Raw genomic sequence first — 25,409 nt, 5'->3', positions numbered from 1 at the left:
ATCTTGTTTCATGTGATGCCAAATGAATTTTACAGAAACTGACATTTCAAGAAAAGTTCATAATTCTCCGAAACAGAGCGTATTAGATAAATACATTTGTTGTTAGCTTTTCAAACTTTTACTATTTTTGTTAGCCTTCTAATATAAAAGGCATGGAAATCTTTTTAAGTTGGCATTTTATTTTTGAAGTCCATGAAAAAGTTAAAATAATCAATAAAAAGGGATATAGATGGAATCTGAGCTATCCTCACATGCAAAAGAGTTAATACTGGAAGAAGAAGTGCAAGGTCCATGGCCTTGGGAACTAAAGTATAGGACTTCAAGGTCAGACTTTCTTTTTATCTGCTATGTACAGACTTTCTGCATACATATGCACAATAAGTGACTTAATGTAAACCTTATAGTTAATTGATGATGCCAGAATCCAGAAATGTGTTTCATGTTTAAAGAAATTAAAAAATTATAAGGGAGTATTTGTTACATTTGAAGAACTTAGAAAAATCCAATTTAACATCTACTGTTAAAAACAAATAGTTTATTTGGTTGTAAAAAAGTTTTAATTTTTAGCTGGTAACCTGTATTTTCTTGTAACAGACTGATGGTAATAAATTAATTCAAAGACAAGCTTACAAATGTCTTCAAATTAGGTATTTGAAAAAGAAACCATAAACATTGTCCAAGGTTAGTCAAAATGACAAGAGCATCATTTCCAGAAAACTTAGAAGGGAAATTTTCCTTAACAATTTTTTAGGAGCTAAGTACTGGTAGCAAGCTTAGGAAAAGTTTTCGTGGTTTCTAAATGAAAAGCATACATGAGATAATCATACTAGCTTTCCATGTTTACATAACACTCGCAAGACATATATGGAAAACTTTACCCAGAGTAATTTTATATTCCATGCCATAATTTGGTTTATTTTCCTTTGCAAGGATAAAACATCTATTAGTAAGAATCAGACTAATACAAATATTTCAAAACCACAAGATTATGACTATAATTTTTAGTTCCTAAAATCTGTTTGTAAGAACATCATGATGATATAAAAGATCACAATTATTCGAAGAATATAAGACTTTTTAAAAAGTTAAAATAGAAAGCATCAGTCATAGAAATAAATAGAATTGCAAAAAGGCATATTAAATGTCTGTCTTTTCAAAGCTAACTATCTAGAAGCAAGCCACTTACCTACAATAGACAGAATGGAATTCATGTCTATAAAAATGCAAATATTTTCAATATTTGAAGGATAGCCATTTCAATAAATACAGTAGCTCTGATAACCAGGCTGCAGTAGGACGAGTCATGGTAACTTCTCTTTTTTATTCGATTAAGATTGTCCTAAAAGGCAATTTTTACATCCTATCATTCCAAAGAGGTTGAGGCTTTTTTTCTTCTTCCTCACATGTAGGATGATTTCTGGATATTTAGTATAGGGCATCACACCGGTTCAGTCTTGCAGTGCAACACAAGGCAGTTGCAGCAAGTATTTCCCACTAGTAATGTAAGGAGCTAGGAGGGAACAAGGCTTGAGGAAACAATCTAGAAAACCATAACACAGCTTGTTGGTCCTTTACCCACAAATAACCTTTTTAGACCAGATACATAAAACGCAGTTTATTATCTAAAATTTTAAAGGGGAATCTTTTGTTAAATGTTAACAAAGAACGACTATCCTAATTCCCTTTAAAATGCAACCCTTAAAAAAATCAACTATCAAGTCTTTTTGAAAAGTGCTTAAATCATCTGGAGATAAAAATCACTTGGTGTCCTTGTTTTCTAACAAATGGCTTTTTCCATTGTTTCCATTAATTTCACCCATATTCGTTTTTTAAAAAACAAGGCCCTTACCCTCATCAGCAAAACACAGATGTATGATTTAGCATATAAAACCGGTAATTACCTACTAATTTACGAAAGATTAATTTTTTCTCTTTTCGTCAGTTTTCAAGAAGTCTTCCCGTGATTAACTGTAAACAGGAATGGTTTACACCTCAAATTAGAAGCCATTAATTAGCATGACGAAGTCAACTGCAAGATACACAGATAATTTAAATTATTTAATCACTAATCACCTTGGTTAAACTGTAGTATACTCTTTCAATATCCTTCGGTAGGGTATTGATCTGTCAGTAAATTACCTCCCGATCAGTTAGAGATAAATATTAGCGTTCTTTTCCTTTCTCTCAGCTTTACATTATTCCTTCTTGTAAATACTTAAAAAACCTTTAAGGTTCTTTAATCCCAAGTCGCTAATTAGCCATCACTAGCCTTTTTGTAACCAGGAAAAAGAGTATCTGAAGTACAGATCAGGAGTTCGCTTTGCCCGTAAACAATAAAATAAATTAAAATAAAACATCTTTAAAATGTAAAATGCTTAAGGCAACGGCAATAATAAAAGATATACGCAGAGGTGGCTTCGGCAAATAACGGGCTTGCAAACGCCAAGTGCTTAACAAAAAAAGCCGAACCTCTATTGCAATATACAGCACTCCAATAAATTACACAACACTTTGCATAGGCTGCAGAAATAACGCAGGACAAGACTTACACAGATGCCAATCCGCAGCATTTATACACATGCACATGGCAAGAGACAGAAACCAAACACTATCATTCAACTCGGGCCGGGGAGCGCGATCCCGAGTTTGCCCAGCGCGAGAGGGCTCTCTGCGTGTGTGTCTGTGTGCGCGCGTGAGAGTGAGACCCATCCTCGGGGCATTTCCCCTCTTTGGGCAGTTTTGCTTCATTTGTTTCCCATTTCTGCTACATAGAAACTAACTTCCATCTCAGCCCCAGCCAGCGCCACTGAATAGAGCCTGTGCTGCGGCTTCGTGTGCGTCAGATCCCTCCGCGGAGCCGTCCCCGGCCCCCTCCCTCCCGCGGTCGGCCTCCACAGAGAAAGCGCCTTTCAGCCAACCGGCGGCTCCGACTCCGACATCTTCTCCGACTGGAAATAAATAAATAAATCGCACCTTTGGCCGGGGAGGAAAGGGCAGGGGTGTCGTCACACCGGGCGCGGGGGCGCTGGGCGCGGGGCCGGAGGCACTCTTTTTTGCGCCGGGGGGCGGGGGCGCGGGCCGAGGACCGGGCCAAGCCCGGGCCGCGAAGGCGGCGGACTCCTTTCTGCGGCGGAGGGATCCGCGGCGGAGGCGGCGGCGGCCGTAGCCGCTGCCTGAGAGTTGTTGTTTCCTCCTCCTCCTCCTCCGCCTCCGCCGCCGTTGCTTGAATGGTGGAGCCGAGGCTGGGCTCGTGAACACACACTGACAGCTATAGGGCAGGCGGCGGCACCATCCCCGCTTCCCCTCGGCGGCGGGGTGTCCCGCCGGCGGCCCTGAAGTGACCCATAAACATGTCTTGTGAGAGGAAAGGCCTCTCGGAGCTGCGATCGGGTAAGTCGGGGGGCTGCTGGGGCCGCTGGCACCGGGCGATTCCGCCCGCGGTCCCCCGCCCCCCGCCGCCCGGCCGCTAAGCCTGTGTGTCTCCCCGTCCCCCTCTCCCGCGCAGAGCTCTACTTCCTCATCGCCCGGTTCCTGGAAGATGGACCCTGTCAGCAGGCGGCTCAGGTACGGCGGCGCGCGGCGCGCGGCGCGGGCCGAGCCGGCGCTCGCCGCTCGCGGGCGTGGGGGAGGGCGGCGGCGGCGGCGGCGGGGCTGCGGCCCGGGGCGCGGGGCTCAGCTCTCCCCGCTTTGTTGTTGCAGGTGCTGATCCGCGAGGTGGCCGAGAAGGAGGTAAGGGCGGCGGCGGCCCGGCGCGTCTCGCCGCCGCGCGGTCGCCTCTGGGCCGTGCCGCCGCCACCGCCGCCGCTGGGGCGCGGGGCGCGGGGTTCGGGGTCCCCGCCGGGGCGCGGGGCGGGCGGGGGAGGGGAGCTGGCGGGCCCGGGCTGGGGGCCGGGCTCACGGGGCGTCCTCTCCCCGCAGCTGCTGCCCCGCCGCACCGACTGGACCGGGAAGGAGCATCCCAGGACCTACCAGAATCTGGTGAGACATTCACGTCGCGGAGCAAAGAAACTTTTCCCCGAGTCGAATAAAAATTGAATTTCCCGCAATTTTTTACAGAGACAAAAACTTGGCCCCAGAACGTGAAAGCTCCAAAGGCCACGGGAAGGGTTGGGAGGCCGGCGCGGGGGCTTCGGGGGGCAGTGGTCGGGGGGACACGCACCCCGAGGCCGCAGGGGCTGCCAACAATTTATTTGTGATATTTTGTTAATGTACTAGAAATAAAGATACGTCATGAGTGTTGTGCAGTGCAAGGCCGGAGGAGGAGGGGCCGGCGCGCGCGTCCGTGCGGGCGCGGGGGCGCGCGCGAGGCGGCGGCGGCGGCGGCGGGAGCGGCGCGAGGAAGGAGGGCGCGCTTGCTCGCTCGCTTGCTCGCTTGCTCTGCACGCGCGGTCGGCTCGGCTTTCTCCTGCCCCACACAATAGCTGGTGACTAACTGCTCCGAAGTGGCATTAGCATTTCACAAGCAGGCTATTCAGCCGCAGCGGAACCGTAGCAAGGCGTTATTTTTTTTTTCTCTCTCTCGATTCTTTTGCTTTCCTTAAATTCAGAGCTAGGTTTTTTGTTTGAGGGGTTCGGATGTATGATGAGAGTCGGCCGGAGGCTCCTCTTGCTTTTTTCCAAAACACATTCGCAGAAGTGTAAAAGCCTGTAACCCCCCCGAAAGCCAGAAGTTTAACAGGCTTTTTCTAATTTTGCTGATTCTCGTGCTATTCCGCGACTTCAGTAAAAACTGTTATTGGAAGTCACTGAAGAGTTTTGATTTTTACGCTTAACATTTATTGTGGTATGGAACTTGGCAAGTAAAAGTTTTCCAGATTATATTGGGGTGTATTTTGTTTAATAGCTTGAAAAGTAGCTATTTTTTTAATTTTGTGGGGTTTCACAGTGAATATGTTAGTAATTTCTAAAAATGGTCTTATGAAAGTGGACCTGTTGTGGCTGGACGAGTAACGTATTTGTGTTTGGTAGTTGTGTTTTTTCATATTGTCTCTCCTAAACCGATTTAGGTTGTTTGTATGAATATGTGTGTCTGGAGCAGTAAAAGCAGTCACACGGCGGGGGTGGTGGGGGCGCTTAATCTGTGCAGTGCCAATGACTCGGAACTGATGTTTTGAGGTGGTTCTAACGAGTATAACGTTATTTCATGAGGGCTTCTGAAACGATTAGGAAGTTTCACCTAAGAATTGAATGTCTTCTGTGAGGTGAAAGCATGACAAGATTTTGGTGGCATTTGTTTCATTTGGATGTAGAACATCTAACTTTTGAATTTAAATCTCTTACGATTTAATATAGATTAAGCGTCCATTAGGTTTAGGAAATTTAATGGAGCCTTAACAGAATATATTTATTTCCACACTCTGTTTTCAAGTAGTGATCGAGGCTTTCATTCAATACTTTGCTACAGTGAATGGAGGGAGTTTGAAGCAAACTCTAAGACAGTGCCTGCAATATTTTAATTTGGAGTGGGGGGGGGGTGTAAATATTTGACAAAATCCTAAGTGGGTTCCTTGACTTACTTGAAAAAATTATGGAGCTTATAGTATTGTGTTTTTAAGAATTGGGCAGATTTTACAAAACTCATTCTTGAATCTCATAAAAACCTCAGTCACTGAAGATTGCTGTTTTCTTGTAAAATTAAAATGTAATATTACTGCATTTTTAAAATGAAGCAGCTGATGGTATTTTGCTAAATTATGGGAATGTGTAATACTTGCATGAATATCATGTTTTCTCCAGTAAAAACAGGGGCACTAATGTTCATTTTTAGTTTCTTGAGAGGGTTTTTCATTTCATATATTAATAAAATGAATTTATATTCCTTGTCTCTTTAACAGATTTAGAATAGTAAGTGGTGTCTTCTTTAGTGTGTTATTTTTCAAAATCCACCTATTTTGCATGGAAGTGGGGTTTTTTGCCTGGAGTGTTTTCTCCTTTTACCAGAACAGTCATCTTGGCATACTTACGAGGCAGTTAAGAATTCTCGTTAAAATGTAAGAGTTCCTGGTTCATTTTCTCTTTTTGTTCATTCAGCATATTGTTCACTCCATATCTACTGGATACAAGACACCTTTTGAAGTGCTTTTATATCCATCAAACTATATAACTAGGTGTGTGGGTATTTGGTTTAACTTAATTTGGGTTTTTGAAATTCAGTTAGCTCTAAGACATTTTGGAACACCATATGTCTAGGTGAGCACATGCAAAATCTCTTGTATAATGTTCTCTATTGTCTTAATTTATTCTTATGACTTAAAAAACTTCATTGCCTTCAAGTTGAATTTACTTAACATTGGTTTTAAGTTAAATTGGTGAGTGAAACCAAAATAATAACTATTATTTGTGATTTCAGTAGTGTCTATCTCTACCTGGAAATATGTTGCTCTGTTAACTGATAAATTGACTAGTATGTTAAGTGGAAGAATATATATGTCAGATTGAAATTTCTAGAAAACCTCAAATTACAGCTATTTAACATAGATCAGCATCTGTAGTCAGCCTACATGTAAATCACAGCAGTTGAGTTTTGACCAAGAGGAAAGTGGAGTTTTAAGAGCACTTTTAAAGGATCATAGGTTTTAAAAAAAAAGGATGCATTTATTGCCAAGTGTGATTGATAAAGTTATTATAAAACATCATTGTATTACCATCTACCTTAAGATTTAAAACATTTTTAAGATTGAATGGAATTTGATACAAAGTAAAATGGTTTGTTTCTTATAGTATATGTTTAATCAGAGTTTGTATTTTTAAAAATAGGTTGGTCTTAAAGCAAAAGGGTATATTTTAAGCTTTCATCAGAATTGTTATTTTTTAAATGGAGCCAAGCATAGGTAACTTTTTATGGAACAGGAAAACTCAGATAATTTTTGGGCAAAGAGAAAGCTTTGTCATTTATTTCTTATTTTGAATAGTGAAATTAGTTGGTGTATTAAGTTTTGCTGTCTAGTTGTCACTTTAGTTAGTGGTGATTGCATACTTACAGGATCTTGAGGCAGAATCTTTAAACACTTTTTACCAAATTTGGGATTCTGATTACATTTCTTGCTTACATGGCTGTTTTGTTTTGTTTGTATACATATACATACACATACATATATATGTGTGTGTATGTATATGTATATACATAAAAACTGGGTTCTTGTTAAACCCAGTTAAAATGTTAAATGTTAAAAATGATGTAATTTTTATTTTATGTAGTGGTATTTACTTTTCCTAAAATCATTCCACTTACTAGAAATCTTTCTATTCAAATGAAAGGATTGGGAGTTAGATATGGATTGTGATTTTAGTCCTGTCAGCAGTTAGCCTGCAGGTTACCTCAAGCAGTTATGGAATTTCTCTGGGTCCCAGTTAGCTCATTTGTAAAATAAGCGAATTGAAATTTTTGTAATCTGAAAATTGATTTTGAACAAGAAATAGCAATACATTGTCTCTAAAAGCTCAACTCTTTCATTTTGTTGATGGTTATCCAAAACACAAAAAAGTAGATACGGAGAAAACCTGCAGATTAGAAAATTATATAAATGCTTTTTATAGTGCCATTCTTAGGTTGTAGTATATTTCTTCTTAGAGACAGGTGAATATTTTTGATACCCTACCCACATTGTAGACTGCCTCTTTACTCTGTAATTAGTATATTTTTCTCCATGGTTTAAGTACTAGTTTTCGTAAATTATTGCTAGTCTTAAATTCAGAGAAGAATAAGAACCATGAATAAGATATACTTAAGTATAGATCATACGTGTGCATGTATTTAGAGTATGCTGATTAATGTGAAAGTTAAGATTCAAAACCTAGGAGACAAGTTTTAGAAAAGAAACAAAAACATGTTTTTGAATGAGGTATTTCTGTTCTATATTGAAGATAATACGGAGCTTTTAAAACTTAACCAGTAAAATTTTGGGGGTGGGGGATGACGAGTAATGAAGTGAATGTGCAGAATAGAGTTACATTTCGTTTTTTAATAGAGTATCAGTGAAATAGTAAGATTTGCTTGGTAGTCACTAAAACACAGCTTTTGTATCCTATAGTCCTTGGGGTGCCTGGGTGGTTCAGTCAGCTGTGTCCGACTCGTGATTTTGGCTAAGGTCACGATCTTATGGTTGATGGATTCGAGCCCCTCATCGGGCTCTGTGCTTATAGCACAGAGCCTGCTTGGGATTCTCTCTCTCTCAAAATAAATTAAACTTAAAAAAAATCTCCTAATTCTTTTAATGAAAACTACAAAGTTAACATGTTAGGGAAACATGCTGAAGGGCTGAAATGGGCAAAACTTGATCCTTTCTTATCTATGCAGTTATTCTGTTGGTATATATACCATTATTTTAAGAAGTTGGAGGCATTTACAAATATTTTTAAAGGAAACAAAGTACCCGTTAAATTCTTTATACTCCCAAATGATTGTAAAGTGGCCTGAACATAAGGAGGAGTTGGATTATCCCATCCCCAACTACATAATGGTGTTTTACATGACTGTAATGAGGCAGAATAGTACTGCAGGAGCTTGTTTCCAGTCTGTAAAATGGGCTAAAAATAGCCCTATTTTGTAGGATTCGGTGAGTGATAACTGACTGGCACAAATCAAGTACAATGTAAAGGTTTGTGTTTGCAATTATCAGGACTTTAATCGTGGTAGTAAAGGTTCGAATTATAGCTTTATGATGCATTAAAGTTTCAGAAAAACATCTTTATTTGAGAAGTAAGTATGCATAATTTTCTGAACATAGCAGCTGCAGTGTAAGAAAGACCGCTTTAAAACTTCAGAAGATACTATTGGTAGAATTATATTGTAGATCCAATAATTAAGTCTAAGGTAGAGAAAAGTATAATAAATACCAAAAGTAAATAATTTTTAAAACATTGTGGCTAGAATTCTAGAAAAATTTTGGTGGTCTGTATAGTGATTCTATGACTTTTTTGTGGACTAATTAACATTAAAAAATGTTTGGGTAGTTGAAGTATCCAAAACTGGTTAGAGAATACATGAAACTTTTTTTCTTTTGGTAGTCAGATGACATTTAGGGATTTGTGAAGGGAACTTGGCTGTTGCTTCTGTCTCCTTCTGTTCAAAGATTTGTATAATTTAAACTCCTCACAATGGTTTGTATTTTTGAAATTGTCAGAGAGGACATGTTTTGTCAGTCTGGTTTAAAGTTACATGTTTTAAACAGAGCTTAATACAGACTTTTTGAATTAATCTTTAAGTGAGCACTAGGTTAAATTCTATGAATGCCAATTTTTTAATCCACTCAAAATTCCTTTGTCAGATCACAAGTTTTTGTTTCTTTTATGTAGAAGCACCTTATCTAGTCTACTTTTCTTTTTCCCAAATTTTATAGTTACCTGTCATTGTCACTGCAGAATGGTAACAGATAAAATTGTATCCTATACAACTTGTTCTGGACAAGTAATACCAGACAGGTTAATTTCATTCTTGTAGTTTCTCTGTTTAAGTTTCTGAATTCACAGAAAAGTATATGTAATACTAATAAGCAAAGTGGACGTTAGTTAACAGTACTAAGTATCCATTTTAATGGGCTTTTTAATTATATTCAAGAAAATCAGGCATTAAAATGAGTGTATTTTTCTTCTAGGGTATTTAAGTTGCTTTTATAATTACATCTAAAAGTAATAAAGGCTATTATATGATACAAACCAAACTTAAAATTTTAGAAAAAAATTTAAAATGTGTAAAGATTATCGATTTCTGATTTGTTTGTGAAAAGCTATGTTATGGGTACAATTATGAGTAATTTGTGAAAACTAATAAATTATCTTAGAATGGATAAGTATATGTTACTGAGCATATGGAATATAGAAGAGTCTATTTTAGAACAGATTGGAGAAAATGATACTTTTTTTTTCTATGGAATTTGAGAATTCAGTGTACTAAAAAATCAAAATTATGATATAGAAGAATGAAATATGTAAGTGAGAACGTTTGGTCTCTGTAGTGACAGAGAAGGCAATCTTCAGATATGATGCTGGTCCATCTTTATTTGCCTTACACACACAGAAGCAGCCTATTTGAGCTCAGGGATGACAGATAAGGAAAAGGGTGGTTGGTTGGATGAGAAGTTTTTCATACTAAGAATATGTAGTTAGCAACATGATCTGATGCTCCTTCTGTTTAAGTTAAAACTAAATTGTAAATGGAATGAGGTTTATAATATAGCTTAGGTTATTCGTGATAGCATGGATGATGGCAGCAGGAGGCACGAATTCTGGACTCCAGGTGGCCTGTGATCATGGTGGCATGACCCATTTGATCTTTATCTGGGATAGAGAACAGGCACATAGCCTGTCTTGGCAGAGGTTATAGTAGAAATGCAAGAAATATTTACCTTGTGTCATTTGATTCTGGTTTAGATTTTGAGGAAATACTAAATTCTAGGCAACTTGGAGAAATGTGCATTTTTTTTTTTAAACAACTTCACTGCCATTGTATGTGTGGTGTTAGTTATTTTGAGTATACTGTTTGAAACTGAAACATGACTAAAAATGAAACTAGCCGTTCTCTTAAGAGTATTTATATTGACATTTTAAGAATAGTTTAAGAATTTTCCATCTTTAAATTAATAGATGATAACTTTTCCAACAGAATCCCGAATTGGAAATTTAAATTCTAGTTTAGTAAATAATATTTTTTTTTTTATTTTTAAAATTTTTTTTTTTCAAAGTTTATTTATTTTTGGGACAGAGAGAGAGAGCATGAACGGGGGAGGGGCAGAGAGAGAGGGAGACACAGAATCGGAAACAGGCTCCAGGCTCTGAGCCATCAGCCCAGAGCCCGACGCGGGGCTCGAACTCACGGACTGCGAGATCGTGACCTGGTTGAAGTCGGACACTTAACCGACTGCGCCACCCAGGCGCCCCAGTAAATAATATTTTAAAGAGGATTTCTTAACTGTACAAATTTTGCTTAGGAAACATGATTTGATTTAAAAACAAAACTTCAAAATGTAATATTTCAAAAAGTTAAATTTTATCATGTAGTGTTTTAAATTAATTTTTATAGAGAATCCTTTGTAGTTTGTGGACACCTAAATTCTTGATAAAGTTTTTTTTTTTTTGTAGCAAAATATAGTCGGATTGTGATGAATAAAATTTGGAAGAGCATCATGCATATTCTTTAAAAGACAGATTTGTATTGATAATACTAGCTGAATTATCTAAATGAATTCTTAGGTGGTTGATTAAATTGTGAATAGAAGACAGTCTTTCAAGCATGTTTATTGACAGTTAATTAAGGGTAAATAGACCACCAAGATTAATTTTGACACTTAATAAGATTCTGTATTAATTTTATTATACTTCTAATTACAAAGAAATCATAGGCATGTAAAGAGTCCTTGTGAGAATAGTTACTAGATTAGAGGATTTGACTCGAAAAATGTTTATGTAGGTTCTATTAAGAGTATAATCCTAAGAGCTGTGTGACAGTGGAGCAGGGACTAAAGTTTTGAGAAGGAAACTAACGTAGTGAAAATAACAGTAATCTTGGAATCAGGAGACCTTGGGTTTGATTACTAATTTTTCCTATTTTCTAAATGTATGACTTTTAAGAGGCTGTAACCTTTGGACTTCAGTTTTCTATATCTGTGAAATGGGGAAAATACTTGATCTTACTTGCTTGTGAAGATAAATTTTGAGAATACTTGACACAAAGTAAGTATTCCGTGTATTTTCTACGTGAAAGGCTATCACAGTTTTTTAAAAAATTGCTCAGAAAATGTAAACTAGCTTTAAAGATGGTGGATGTAATTTTAGCCTATACATTGTAAATCTGTTGATTTATAATTAGAAGTTTAAAGTTTTGAGAATTTGAGATCTGGTTTTAAAAATAGATCTTAGAGAATGATTAATGGTAAATAGGGCTTTTAAATTTATGATTTTGTTCATATGTTAGAATAGTTGTAAAAATAAGAATTGTATTTCACTAAGCTGACCTTTTAGAATTTAGAACTATAGTGGAGAGCAGAAGTAACTAGCCTTTCAGATTTGAAAAAAATTGAGAAAACGTGAAAAAACTGACATTTTTAGAACAGATCAGGTGTTCAGGACCTAGTAGTGCTAAATATTTGTGGATCTTATTTTCATAGGGACTTCTTAAATTATATGCTAGAGGAAGAACTGATATTTCTAGATCTCATAGGTAAATCAAGTAGTTTCATTGTATTGATCTGCCTCATTTTGGAAAGGTCCTTAAAATGATTTCCAAAATGTTTTTTCCCTGCGTAGGTCTAGAAAGATTCTCAACATGAAAGATCAACATGGAGCATGTAATGTGAAGTGTAATTTAAATGACAGACAACTCCATGTCACCTACCATCACTACCTCCCAAGGTGGTGACTTGGCAGTCTCAGTCTTGTAGATGAGGGCATTGAGATGTGGAATAAATGTTTTCCCGCGCTCAGCAAGTTTAAACGTAGACTGTTGGACTTTAGAGCTTTCAATCAAACTACTGACCTTTTCTTTAAAAATTGAGTAGAATTCTTAATGACAGTATGTCTGGTGGAATGCAGTGGCTTCCAAGTTTTTTATATTTTCTTCCCACTGATAAAATTTACCTTTTAACGGTAATTTCCATTGACAATGTCAAAATTTTCTTGGCTGGGAAGAACGGCTGTTTATATGAAGTAGCATAGTAAGCAGAAGCAGATAGTTTTAGGCAGGGATGCAAGAAAGTAAACTACTCAAAGACCTCAGTCTTTCCTTGCTCCTTCCTTGCTATAGTTTACATTTTCAGAAGAGGATCCTGTTGTTCAAATTGTGATAGACAATTCTAGAAATGTTTTAAATATGCAGCTGGAAAAAGGAGTGATAAAGGTTTATGATTTGGGTGAAGGCTTGAGCAGAGTTGTCTCTTTCACAGAATTCTGCTATCCTTGCTAGTGGAAATGTTGATAGAACCAAGAATTGTTTAGATCAGGGGTGGTAAACTATGTTGGTTGCAGGTAAATTGTGTAGGAAACCTGTTTATAAGGCCTCGAAGCTAAAGTTACTACATTTTTAGAGTTGGTAAAAATATGTATGTACAGCTGATAGGTGCCTCCAAAGCCCAAAATATTTACCATCCGACCCTTCACAGAAAATGTTTGCTGACCTCTGTTCTAGATATCCTAACATATTTACACAGGGACACCTTTAATTCAGGTTTTAACCATTAATTATGGACCCTTAACCCAGATTGTTGTTACTGTATCAAGTGATTTTCTTTTGGGATTGGAGGTGGGAGTGGGGATATGAGAAGTTTGAAAAAGCTCTGACTAGCCCCCTGGTGTAAGAGTGAATCTCAGTGAGATGACATCAGAGTTTGCATCCTTAAATCAGGCTCTTGCATCTGAGTAGGAGAGAAGATGAGATGTTTATGAAAATTTAAAAGGGGAACACAGCTAAAAAATAGTGTATTTTTCTTATTTTCTTTTCAGGATAGTAATCATAAATTTTATGGTTTAATCTGTTTGTACCTTCTGACTTTAAGAGTTTAAAATTTTAATCTTAGAAATATTGAGAAAAGTAGGGCTGATCACATTGATTTCCTTTAACCATAGTAGGAGATAACCATAGTAGGAGAGAGTATTTTGGGTTGTCACTCTATCTTTGTAATTTTATTTTCCATCCTTAGTTGTTTATCTTTTTAAAAAAGTTTTGTTTATTTACTCTGTACACCCAGCGTGGGGCTTGAACTCACAAACCTGAGATCAAGAGTCGCATACTCTTCTTACTGAGCCAGCCAGATGCCCCTCTATCCTTAGTTGTTTTAAGTGTCACCCTTTACCTGTAGGAATTTGTGCCTTTGTGCTAATTTGTTTAGTACTGAAAGTGAACTTTAGAATGTTTCTTTTTTGGCATAGTTTAATGTCTGTGTTGAAAACTATTCAGAATGTCTATTTTTAAGCTTTCATCTATATTGATATATATGTATTTGAGGCAATAGGTACTACAGGCAGTGTAAATGAGGGCTGGAGTTACAGCTCCTTGGTTTGATTCTCATCTCTGCTATCCACTAAATGTGTGTGATCTTGGGAACCTTGTTTTATATTATTGTATAATAATTTCTTCATTAACGGGAATAATAGTTCATATCTCTTAGGGTTATTAAAATAACTGAGCTTTTACATGTAAAATTTACCAACTTACCACAAGGCCTAGCATTTAGAGTGTAGTCAATATGTGTTAGCTAGATAGTGTTATTAATATTTATCACCTTTAACTTTATAATTTGATCATACTTTTTATACATTGAATGTCTTAAGAAATTGAAAGCAGCATGGGTCATGGAAAGTAATCAGTATATTAGAATTGAGGATGTTGTTTTGTTTTTCCCAAATAATAGTGTACAAACCATTACCAAGAATCCAAATATATACATTTTGTTTAAGGGATTTTATTACGATCTCATTTCCGATTTCCCTTTTGATTTTAATTTCCTTTTAGTTATTTACTAGTATAAACAAATAAAATAAAAATTTATTCAAACTAAAAAGCTTAATATTAAAGATACGGTATCTTACTAATTTGAAAATTAAAAATCACATGTGTAGTCATATATGAGCCATTTTAATTTTTTGAACCATTTTCATTTTTTAAAATTTGTGTTTGTCTTTACATTTTATTGACCATAGTGACATGGATTAATACTCCTTAAGAATAATGATTTAAGGTAGCAAAAGAAAGTTTTCATTTATTTTTATAAGTATGTATTGGGTGTGTGTGTGTGTATGTGTATGTATGTATGTATGTGATGCAGTTTGGACCAAAAAGAGACTTGATTCTTACACTCTTGTAGTTAATGGCAAAGTTGAGAAGAAAAACATTGAATTATTAAACTTTTAGATGTATAATAACAAACTGGTACATGAGTTAAGAAAAAGTTGCCAAGAGTATGTACCCAAGATAACACATTTAGACTGGTAAGATAAAAGGAAAACAAGGGAGGTTACATTGAAGAGAAGATTTGAAGCACATTGAAGAGTTGTTTGGGCAAGGAATGTGGGGAAATGTAGAGAGTATGCCACATGGGAAAAGCCTGAGAGCAGAGAGTGCAGGTAAAGAACCTGAAAAAAGGCCAGTGTGTCTAAATGTGGTAAGTGGGTGCTGGAGCATGTAGGACTAAGAACGTGCCAGATGGAGCAGAGAAATATGAATGGACCATACGTGCCTTTCAGGATTTGTAGACCATGTTAAGGAGTCGGATATCTAAAGAGCAAGGAAAGTCTCTGAAGTGTTTGTTTTTGTTTTTTAATTTATTTTTTAATGTTTATTCATTTTTGAGAGACTGAGTGCAAATGGGGGAGGGGCAGAGAGGGAGGGAGATAGCATCTGAAGCAGGCTCCAGGCTCTGAGCTGTCAGCTCTGAGCTGTCAGCACAGAGCCCCACAGGTCTCTCGAACTCACTAACTGCAAGATCATGACCTGAGCCAAAGTTGGACGCTCAACCCACTGAGCCACTCAGGTGCGCCCCGTCTCTGAAGTGTTTTTAAATTTTTTATAAGTGTTTATTTTTGAGAGAGAGGCAGAGCGTGAGCTAGGGAGGGGCAGAGAAAAAGGGAGACAGAATCTGAAGCAGGCTCCAGTCTCTGAGCGGTTAGCACAGAGCCCTGTGCATGGCTCAAACCCACGAACCGCAAGCTACAGTCAGACACTCAACTGACTCGAGCCACCCGGGTGCCCCTCTGAAGTGTTTTAAGTAAAGGTGACTGGACCAGATAAAGCTTTTGGAGAGATCATTATGATTGCAGTATACAGAGTACCTCTGGAATAGAAGAGATTATAGATTTGAATGAGGTAGGAGGCATGAGTAGATGTGGGAGAGATAGGGGTTATTGCAACGATGATTTTGAATTGGATTGTTGTGGAGAATAGGAAGGGAAAATCAATTGAACTTGGTGACTACTTGGATATTGGGAAGGAGATGGAGGAATGGGCAATGTAAAAAATACAACTTTTTCGCTTGAGGCTGGATGGATAGTGTTGCCGTTTGTCAGGGTAGAGAACATTTTGGGAGGTGAGTGTTGACATGAGGATTATGAGTTCATTTTGCATATGTTGAGCTGAGGAGGGCTTGGGATCCAAAGAGAGATATCTTTTAAGGAAGTTTGATGTGTAAGCCTAGGCTACTTGGAATCATTGGTATAATAATTGTCCAAGTAGGAAGTATTGAGTGAGAAGAAATAGGGTCTGGAGCTGGACTCTGGTAGAACTCTGGTAGAACAAGTGAACGAGATCTAAGCCTGTGTTTACCTATATAGGTCATGGACAAGTAAATCGGCAGTCTTAGGATATTGCAGGGGTCTTAGGAACCTTCAAAACAGGGCAAGATAGAGTTGTTGTTTGGGGGGAAGAGGATCATAGCTATGATTAGATTCTCACTGAGGTCTAGATAACAAAATATATGAAGAACAATATGATAGAAGTACTACAGATTGCTGGTTAGTGGGGTAAAAGAACATTTTGGGAAGGAATATAATGTGCTATGGAAATACAAAGATAGAATGTCCAAAAAAGGGGGGCAGAGATATTGTAGTAGGTCATAGAAGGCAGCGAGGCATAGACTGAGACATGAAGGAGAATGAATTGGGGAAGGTGGATGGGCAGAGAAAAGATTTCCAGCAGACGGATCAGCTTGTATAAAGTTTCAAAAGCCAGAAAGCCCCTGAGGATTTTAAGAACTGAAAGTATCTAACTTTTAAAGTGAAAGTTGATTTTGAAAAATTGAAATATACTAAATCACCAAGGTAAGACTAAGTCTGAGAAAGTGGATTCATAGTATTTTATTCAAAGACACAATTCTGCAATAAAGATATTCAGGTTCACTACCTGAAATGAGTCTTGCAAAATGACTCCAAAACAGGACAATCACAAAACTAAAGTTATTAAGTAATGAACTTTATGATTAAAATAAAATTTTTTTTAAAAATTTTTTTTTTCAACGTTTTTATTTTATTTATGGGACAGACAGAGACAGAGCATGAACGGGGGAGGGGCAGAGAGAGAGGGAGACACAGCATCGGAAACAGGCTCCAGGCTCCGAGCCATCAGCCCAGAGCCTGACGCGGGGCTCGAACTCACGGACCGCGAGATCGTGACCTGGCTGAAGTCGGACGCTTAACCGACTGCGCCACCCAGGCGCCCCTAAAATAAAATTTTTAAAAGAAATTTTGATTAGTTTAAAGAAAGCACATTAGAATAATGATATACAATTTAGAACTAGAAGGGACTCTAAATATTCTAGGCTTTTTCCTTTAAATTTTATTTTTAAGCAAATTAGGGAAGATTAAATATAATTTTAAAAATTCATATTTGGGAATTTCTTCTAATTTTTTTTTTGCTTAGCTAATCACCTTAGTGTTTGAAAAAGTATGTTTTAAGTCAAGATGGTGATATTAGGGAAAAGGAATCCTAGCTTAATAAGTTTAGGAAATTGTATTAAAATCAAACAGATTTATCTCAGGATTTTTCAGAGGTACATAATATAGTATATATAATTTGTATTGGGACCTCTTTTCTGCAATTCTTCATTCCACTAGTACTTACTGACCATCTACTATATGCCACACACTGTATTATTTTAAATTGTCAGTGTAACAGTATGACTCTGTTGTCTCTATGACAGGAATGTATTATGATAAAAAGTAGGTTGGTTTCTCTTAATTGGCTTCAGCTTAGAAGGATGAATAGTAGCTAACTTTATAAAAACACCATTCATGTTCTTCTATAGTTTGGGTATAACAGATACTGCAAGATGGAATGAAATGATTTAACCCTTCACTTCCTTCCCCAGATCAATCTTACAAGGAATTCATATTAAAAGTGCCATTACCGTGTGTACTTGAGTAGCATTTCTCAAACACTTGGCCTCAGAACCGCTTTATGTTAATAAAAATTACTGAACTTTTTTTGTTTACATGGAATTACCTATTCATATGATTTAAAAATTAAGGTAGATTATAAAATATTTTATTCATTTAAATATAATAAACTCACTTCATGTTGATTAACATTTTTTATAACAGTTTTCTAAAAGTTTTGAAGAGTGGCATTGTTTTACATTATCAGGAATGTTTAATGTCTGGCTTAATAGGTTTCTTATATCTGCTGCCTCACTTAGTCTGTTGTGATATCACATGCCACTTGGCCTTTGGAAAAATCCACCATGAGAAAGTGAAAAAGAAAAATAATATATTAGTATTATTTATGACTTTTACTTTAGGAACCTTCAGGAGTTCCCAGAACTCACTTTGAGAACAGCTGAACTATAATATTTAGGTGGTACATTGACAAATTTTTTATAACTTGATACCCTAATCATGAAATGATAAAATAGTATACTTTTTTTCTGTAATTCTCTTTCTAAAGCATTCTAAAAGACTTTCAGGATGGATAATAAAAATATTAGAATTTCATATCTTGGTTTCAAATGCTATCATAAATTAAACAGTGTTTTGAAGTTGTTCCAAAGTGCCCAAACTTTTTGTGGTAGGTAGATTTATTTTATAGTCGAAGCTTAGTTAAATCAGTAGTTGCAGTTTGGCCTTTCTCTCTAAGGTTTTTTGTGAATTACAAAATTCATCATAGAGGCTATATAATTGTTTTTAAATTTTGTGATGAGTACATGAACTATCAGGGTTTTTTTTGTTTTGTCCTTAATTATTCTGGAGATACTCCTTATGTAAAAGATTCAAAACATTTATTATATTTTGTAGTTGGATGACTTGTTTGAAGCTTTTGAAAATTAAAATTTAAACATCATTTTAGGTTATAATGCTATATAGTTTTTCTTCATTCAGTATTTGCATTGACTAGAATCTGCTAATTTATAACTTGCTATATTTAGGTTACATTAATTCTTTAGCAGTTTTTCTCCTCACTGAAGTAAATGATGGTTGGGGTAACTATTCTGTGAGTCAAGTGGTTGAACAGAACAGACATGAACTTTGACCCCAAGTAAAATGAAATGTGGACTAGCCAGAACAAATTATTCTATTTTTTAAAGTATATTTTATTTATTACAAAGAACTATATCACTTTATTTAGCAAGTATTTTATATGTCTTTCACATAATAGGTGAAGTATTACAGACATTTAGCACCTGATCACTTGCTGCAAATATGTCATCGGCTAGGACCTCTTCTTGAACAAGAAATTCCACAAAGCGTTCCTGGAGTACAAACTTTATTAGGAGCTGGAAGACAGTCCTTGCTACGCACAAATAAAAGTATGAACAATTTGTAATAGGATTTAGACATTCTTTTTTGTGTATGTGTCCTACCTTTGGATCCATAAAAATATGTGTGTTTAATAGGCTGCAAGCATGTTGTGTGGAAAGGATCTGCTCTGGCTGCATTGCATTGTGGAAGACCACCTGAGTCACCAATTAACTATGGTAGCCCACCCAGCATTGGTGAGTTGTTTGAGTTCATTACCAAGTTGATATCCTCTTGGTAAAGAGCTTTTGAATATAAAAATGTTTTAGTTACTTCAAGAGAATTTCATATTATGTGCATTAGCATTCAAGTAAGGAAAAAGCTATCATTTCTTTTTACTATGTCAGTAATCTTCATAGTGAAGTCATGATATGTAATTATGGATTGTATGTATTGTACGTAATGTAGGCTAACTAGCTTATTGATATTCTATTTTTACAGAAAAACTGTTTTCCTAAAATGTATTAGATTGATTTTGTGGGTGACTGTATCACAATACACATTAGTTATGATGGTGGAAAACAAAAATAGTTCGGTTATTTTCTTATAAAGCATAGTGTATTTTTCTGCCTTTAAAATTTCAAAGAAGGAAAACTGATGCAGCTAGGTCTTCCTTTTGAAATACCTCCTAGATTCATCCCTTGTCTCTTCTACCTGGTCCTTGGTCTTCCTGGATTACTGTAGCATTTCCAAACCAGTCTTGCTTTCAGTGTCTTCTCCCTCTTTCCCTTCCGGGTCATACTTAGAATACTGTAATATTAATCTTCTTTAATTCTACCCTTGCTGTGTTGTCCTTCTACTCAAGGTAGTATAAAGAGGTTGTTTAAGATATTTTAATGGTGTCATACTTCCTCTAGCACCAATCTAAACTTCTAATTTTCAGAGACTTTCATATTTTAGTCATAGCCTTTTCTCCCACCCCCACCCTTTTGCCTATCCAGGAGTGTTATTCTCCCTCTCCCACCTATCCAAATCGTACTTACTTCTTCCTTTTCTGGATACTTACACTGATCATCAACATTGCAGTTCTGCCTTTTGCTTAAGATTTATATGGTATATCTTTTTTCACTGTTTTACTATTAACCTTTTTGTGTCCTTTCATTTCCCATATCTCTTAAAAATAGCAAAGAAGTAGCTTTTTAAAAGTATAGTATGGCAGTCTTAATGTTTTATGTAAGGCATTTTGTTCTGTATGTATAATTATTGATATATGTGAATTTAAATCTCCTAACTGTTGCTGCTTGGAAATCTTGATGATTTTCTGCAGTTTGTCTGTGATATGCCTTGGTGTCTGTGGGGTTTATTTTTCTTGTTTGAGATCCATTAGGTTTCTTGAATCTGTAATGTCTTTTACTGGCACTGGAAAATTCTCAAATATTATCTTTGAGATAAATTTCATCTTTGCTCCATTCTCTCTCCTTTGGGACTCCAGTTGAACACATACTAGACTCCCTTACTTTATCTTCTCTATCACCTTCTCTTTTTTTATGATTTCTATCTTTTTGTCTCTGTGATGTATTCTGGTTTGTTTTCACTGACCTATTTTCCAAAGGTATCCTATGTGACATTTGTATGGCAGACAATCGTGGATGATTTTTTTTTTCAGTATATTGTCTTGGTTACATAATGATATTTATATATTATCTATATATAAAGAACAACTATTAAAACAAAGGATTTGAGACACTAGAGTATATTTGCACTTAGAAAATTATACTAGGGGCAAAATGGTTTTGTTGAAAGAAGGGGAAGGTAAAATATTAAAGGAGTTTCACTGGTAGGGAGAAGTTTATCCTCTCTTTGAAAAACTACAGGTCTGTATAGTAAAGAGAATGTGTTATGTTATTCTTTCAACACATTGTCATGTAGCCCTGTGGTAGGCAATGCAAGTGCAAGAATGATTGGCGGTACATAACTTTCATCTTAACATTTCCTATGTGAGTAATTACTATGTGCCAGGCAGTACTCAAAGCATTTTTCATTTATATTCTCTTTTAAAACCTAAATGGCCTATAGGAGGAACTGTTCTTACTTTATAGAGAAGGAAATTGAGGCATGGAAAACGTCGGCATTTTGACCAAGGTTACACATTTAGTGAGTCATGAAACCAGCCTGACTCCATTATGCTGTCTTATTTTCAGTAAGCTAAACTTTCAAGTCGTAGCATTTGGCTATTCAAGAAAATTGGTATTAAGTCTCATGGTCAGATTAGTAAATATTGCTGACATGGATATAGGAAATATGACCAAAATGTCTTGAGTTTTTTGTTACAGCAGAGTAATGCAACTGGTATATTCAGGTATCAGAATTAATTACCAAGCTGGTAATTTTTGTATCTTTCTGAAAGACTTAATTTCATAAGGGTTAAGATGAATGCTTTTTTCTTCCATTTGTATTTTCAGGAAAATACTAGCTCTTTTTATTTAAAAAAGTAACTATTATAATGCCAATTTTACCTGCTTTTTCGTATTTGCATATAGTTTCTTAAGTTCCCAAAGAAAAAAAGCTGGACTAAAAATGAGTCTATTTATTATAGTCATAGTTTAGTATCATCTCTTTTCGGTTCACCTTGGTGACAGTCTTGAATGTTTTGTGACTGCTACAAAATTGGGAATAGGATGGAAGTGGAAAGAAAAGTTCATCAAGCTTTTGGCCTGCATGGTGATAAGGTGTATCATTTTACGTTATCACAGAGTATGGGTTAGAAGATTTTTTTTTTTTAAATATGAACATTTGTAGTACTGACTTAATTCTTTTGTTGATTCCTCTTTGCTATTTTCTGTCTAGCTACTTTTAAAGATTTTCTTTGCTCTTTCCTTGATCTATGTAGTACTACCAAGTAAAAAGGGACGTAAGGAAAAAACCTTAACATTTTAACTTTTCATAAACTATGGATTTAAATATTTAATATACATCTAGATATTTAAATTTTGAAGCATTTGAGATACAGAAGTTTTAAAAATAAACTTTTAACTTGGAAATAAATATTTACTGAAAAGTTGCACAGATAGTTCACAGTTCCTTTTATACACCCTGTGCAGTTTTTCCTAATGTTGTAATCTTATTACCTGGTACATTTCTCAAAACTACAGAACTAGCATTGGGACAGTATTATTAACTAAACACCAGATCTTATTCATATCTCACCAGGGTTTTCTGTTAATTGTCTTTTCTTGTTCCAGGTTACCAAACTGCACTTAGGAATTTAAGTTTTTTTGTTTTTTTTTTTAATGAACTTTCTCTTGTAACTCAGAAGATCACGTAAGATAAGTGTGGTGATAAATTGGATTTTCCTTTCTTAGATTTTTGCAGACTATATGCAAACTTTTGTACTTCTCAATTTGAGTATTTCACATTTGTCTGAAACTTTAAAATGTGTAAAATAGAACTTCTAACCCTGTGAAACTTGTTATTCCAAGCCTGGGAGTTAGACTTCTTAATTCATTTCTTAACATTCGTTTAGTAAATAAGGCATGTGTATTTTATTCTAATCTCTTGAGTCTGTTTTTCATTACCATTGCAATAGCCACATTTGAGGCCTTGGTACTTCTTGCCTGGAGCTGTAACATCATTCATTCACTTACTAAGTAATTACTGAATCTCTCTGCATTCATTATATCTGGCATTGGGCTAGCATCTGGAGTTTTAGGATAAATAAGAACATGCTTGACCTCTGCTCTCCTTGAACTTATAGGCTACTTGATCCCTTGCCTCTAGTCTTATTCCTGTGCCCTAGGATTTAGCTCTAAATCAAGGTTTTGTAACTTTGGCATTGTTTATATTTTGGGCCAGAGAATTATTTGTTGTAGGCTACTGCCCTGTGCATTGTAGGGTGTTGTATCAGCATCCCTGCCTGTGCCCAGTAAATGCTAGTAGCATTTCCCACCTTCTGCCCCTGGAATTGTGACAACCAAAAAATATCTCCAGATGTTCCCAAATGTCCCTGGGGCAAAATTGTCTCCAGTTGAGAACTCTAAAAGTTGTAAAAGGCATGTGTGATCCTGTCATGCCTCCTTTCCCTCATTGACTTTGAATAGTTTTAACCATGTAATGTTGCTCATAAGGCTGACCTTTTCCCATCTTCCCGCCTTTTCCTTGCCTCTACCTGTACTCTAGCTTTGTACGACTCCTTGGCAGTTCTTAACAGTCAGCTAACCTCTTAACCCTTTGTCTCTGCACGTTTTATTTCTGTCTGCAATGTCTCTCTTTTTTGTTTGTTCTATGAATATCTATTCATTCTTTAAACTTTAAATGTCTGCTTATACTTACCTCTTCTATAGGTTTTGTCACATAGTTGTGTCTATTTCCTCTTCTTTTTCTACTATTCTGTTAGGACATGGAGGATAGAGATTATGTTTCATTGCTCTTTATAGACCCAACTCCTTGGCATTAGTAAACATTAAATGAAGAGGCAGTTGGTAATTGATGAACTGGAGGGGGACTCAAAAAATTCAGCAGTATATAGGGGGTAAAAATTGGAATAGATGGTTGGAATAGCCAAGAGAGAGACTTGGTCCAAGGATATCATTGAATTAAGGGAAAACCTCAGAAGCTGGTTTTTAAGAAATTAAGGTTTATTAATGAATTATCAGTTCATTACACTTGAGATGTCAAAAACCCATACCTGTATAATTTAAGAACCAGGTATTGAGCTTATCTCAGTGTGTCTTTACCCTATTTTATAAATCCCGACTGCTTTGCATCTCCTAGTCCTTGATGTAAATTGTGAAAATTGAACTGGAATTCATTCTCAGGGCAGGAGAACCAAAGCAGTCAGCTGCTTTCTAGTCCTCTAGAACCTCTCTTAATGGGAGAGAAATAAAAGAAAAGAAAGGTCCTACTAATCTGTTATCATTATCTTCTAACTCATTTTCTATGGAAGAGATACATGATCATGTATTAGGCATAATAACAGATTTACTTTCAAAAATACTTATGATCTCAGGTATTGTGCTTTCTCCAATCTCCTTACCCATATTATGCCTATTTTCAGATATAGTTTACTCTGTATTTGCCTATGTTAATAGGCATAATTTAATAATAAATGACATTAGTGGAGGGAGACCTGGAAAGAAGAGACATAGGTACATTAAAGCTGTTTTTAAAGTTAAATTTGGGGATTCATTTAATGCATGTTTATCTTGTGGAAAAGGTTGTAATAAAGTAAAGCAATCTTTTGCTAATTGCCTGTTTATATTTTTTGACATTTACCATATTAGCCAAGTAAACTTTCTATGTTTAGGTTTTCCATATCTCATCTTGTTTGTTGTTTTGCCTATGTAGTTCTACTTGTTGCTTCTGTCATTGTTTACTTGCTGCTTCTGCTGCAAAGTTCCAGTTTTGGTGGGTGAGGATAAGGAGTATTGAGAAATCTCATTCTGTGTGAGTGTAAGGAAAGCTTTACCTTGAAAAATAGCCTTGCTACACAAACATGCAGTTAACATTAAGAAGCTTTTTGCATGAAAAGAAGTTTTAGATCTCATCTACATTTATAGTTTTTTCTGAGAAAACTAGTTTGAACAAAGGCAGCAAAGATTTGCTTAAAATTAGATTATAAATCTTGACTCAGCTTTAGTCTAGATGTGTGGCCTTAGGCAAATTATTTAATTTTTTAGCCTCTCAACTTCCTCATTTGTAAAATAGGGGTGAAATTTACCATATATGGTAATTTGGAAACTTAAATGAGATAGCAAAGTGACTATGTATGCACAATGTAGACTATACTAAATGTAACTTTTTGCCCTTTCATCGTGTAATTCTCATTTAATGCATTATTTTGCTAGTAAATCTTGAGTACTTTTAAAGCAAAGGGTCTTTTCCCCTTCTATTTTTACTGTGCTGTTTTGCCACATTTCCAATATTTGACTTATTCTACAGTTGGTAGTTTTTTAACATAATTTGGCACTGGGCTGAGATCTGGAGGTTAGAGTTAAGTTTTTCCTCATGTAACCATGTTTCTTACATAAGTATCAATAACATTGTATGTTATAAATCTGTAAGATTTAACATATAATTTAACATTTGACATATAATTCAGTAATTTGTAAGATTATAATAATAATCTGTAGTTTCTTTGCTGTTCATGTATTCTTTACCTCATATTCTGTTAAGTTTTGTACCTTTTTTACCTCAGTCCATACTTTATCCTAAGTTAGGCATCTATTCATCACTTATTTAAATACATTCATTTTGACCTATTT

General features: G+C 36.1%; 1 protein-coding gene across 3 annotated transcripts in view; it reads left to right on the top strand.

Annotated features, from left to right (window-relative positions):
* The first annotated feature begins 3,133 nt into the window (after nucleotides 1-3,133).
* PHIP (PHIP subunit of CUL4-Ring ligase complex) overlaps nucleotides 3,134-25,409 on the top strand; it is a 139,039-nt gene continuing 116,763 nt past the window's right edge. For 2 of the 3 annotated variants that reach the window (XM_086707279.1, XM_086707278.1), the window contains exons 1-6: nucleotides 3,135-3,390; nucleotides 3,506-3,564; nucleotides 3,700-3,729; nucleotides 3,919-3,978; nucleotides 19,070-19,220; nucleotides 19,308-19,406. In XM_086707279.1, the coding sequence (XP_086563405.1) occupies nucleotides 3,351-3,390; nucleotides 3,506-3,564; nucleotides 3,700-3,729; nucleotides 3,919-3,978; nucleotides 19,070-19,220; nucleotides 19,308-19,406 (439 nt within the window). In that variant the 5' untranslated portion in view covers nucleotides 3,135-3,350. Of the gene's footprint in view, nucleotides 3,391-3,505; nucleotides 3,565-3,699; nucleotides 3,730-3,918; nucleotides 3,979-19,069; nucleotides 19,221-19,307; nucleotides 19,407-25,409 lie in introns of all 3 variants that reach the window. The other variant, XM_086707280.1, reaches the window with a different exon arrangement.

This window comes from Puma concolor, chromosome B2, assembly GCF_028749965.1.
Source record: "Puma concolor isolate L17-30 chromosome B2, mPumCon1.1.hap2, whole genome shotgun sequence".
Lineage (NCBI taxonomy): Eukaryota > Metazoa > Chordata > Mammalia > Carnivora > Felidae > Puma > Puma concolor.
The sequence above is the reverse complement of the archived record's forward strand: the minus strand, read 5'-3'. Positions and strand labels throughout refer to the sequence as shown.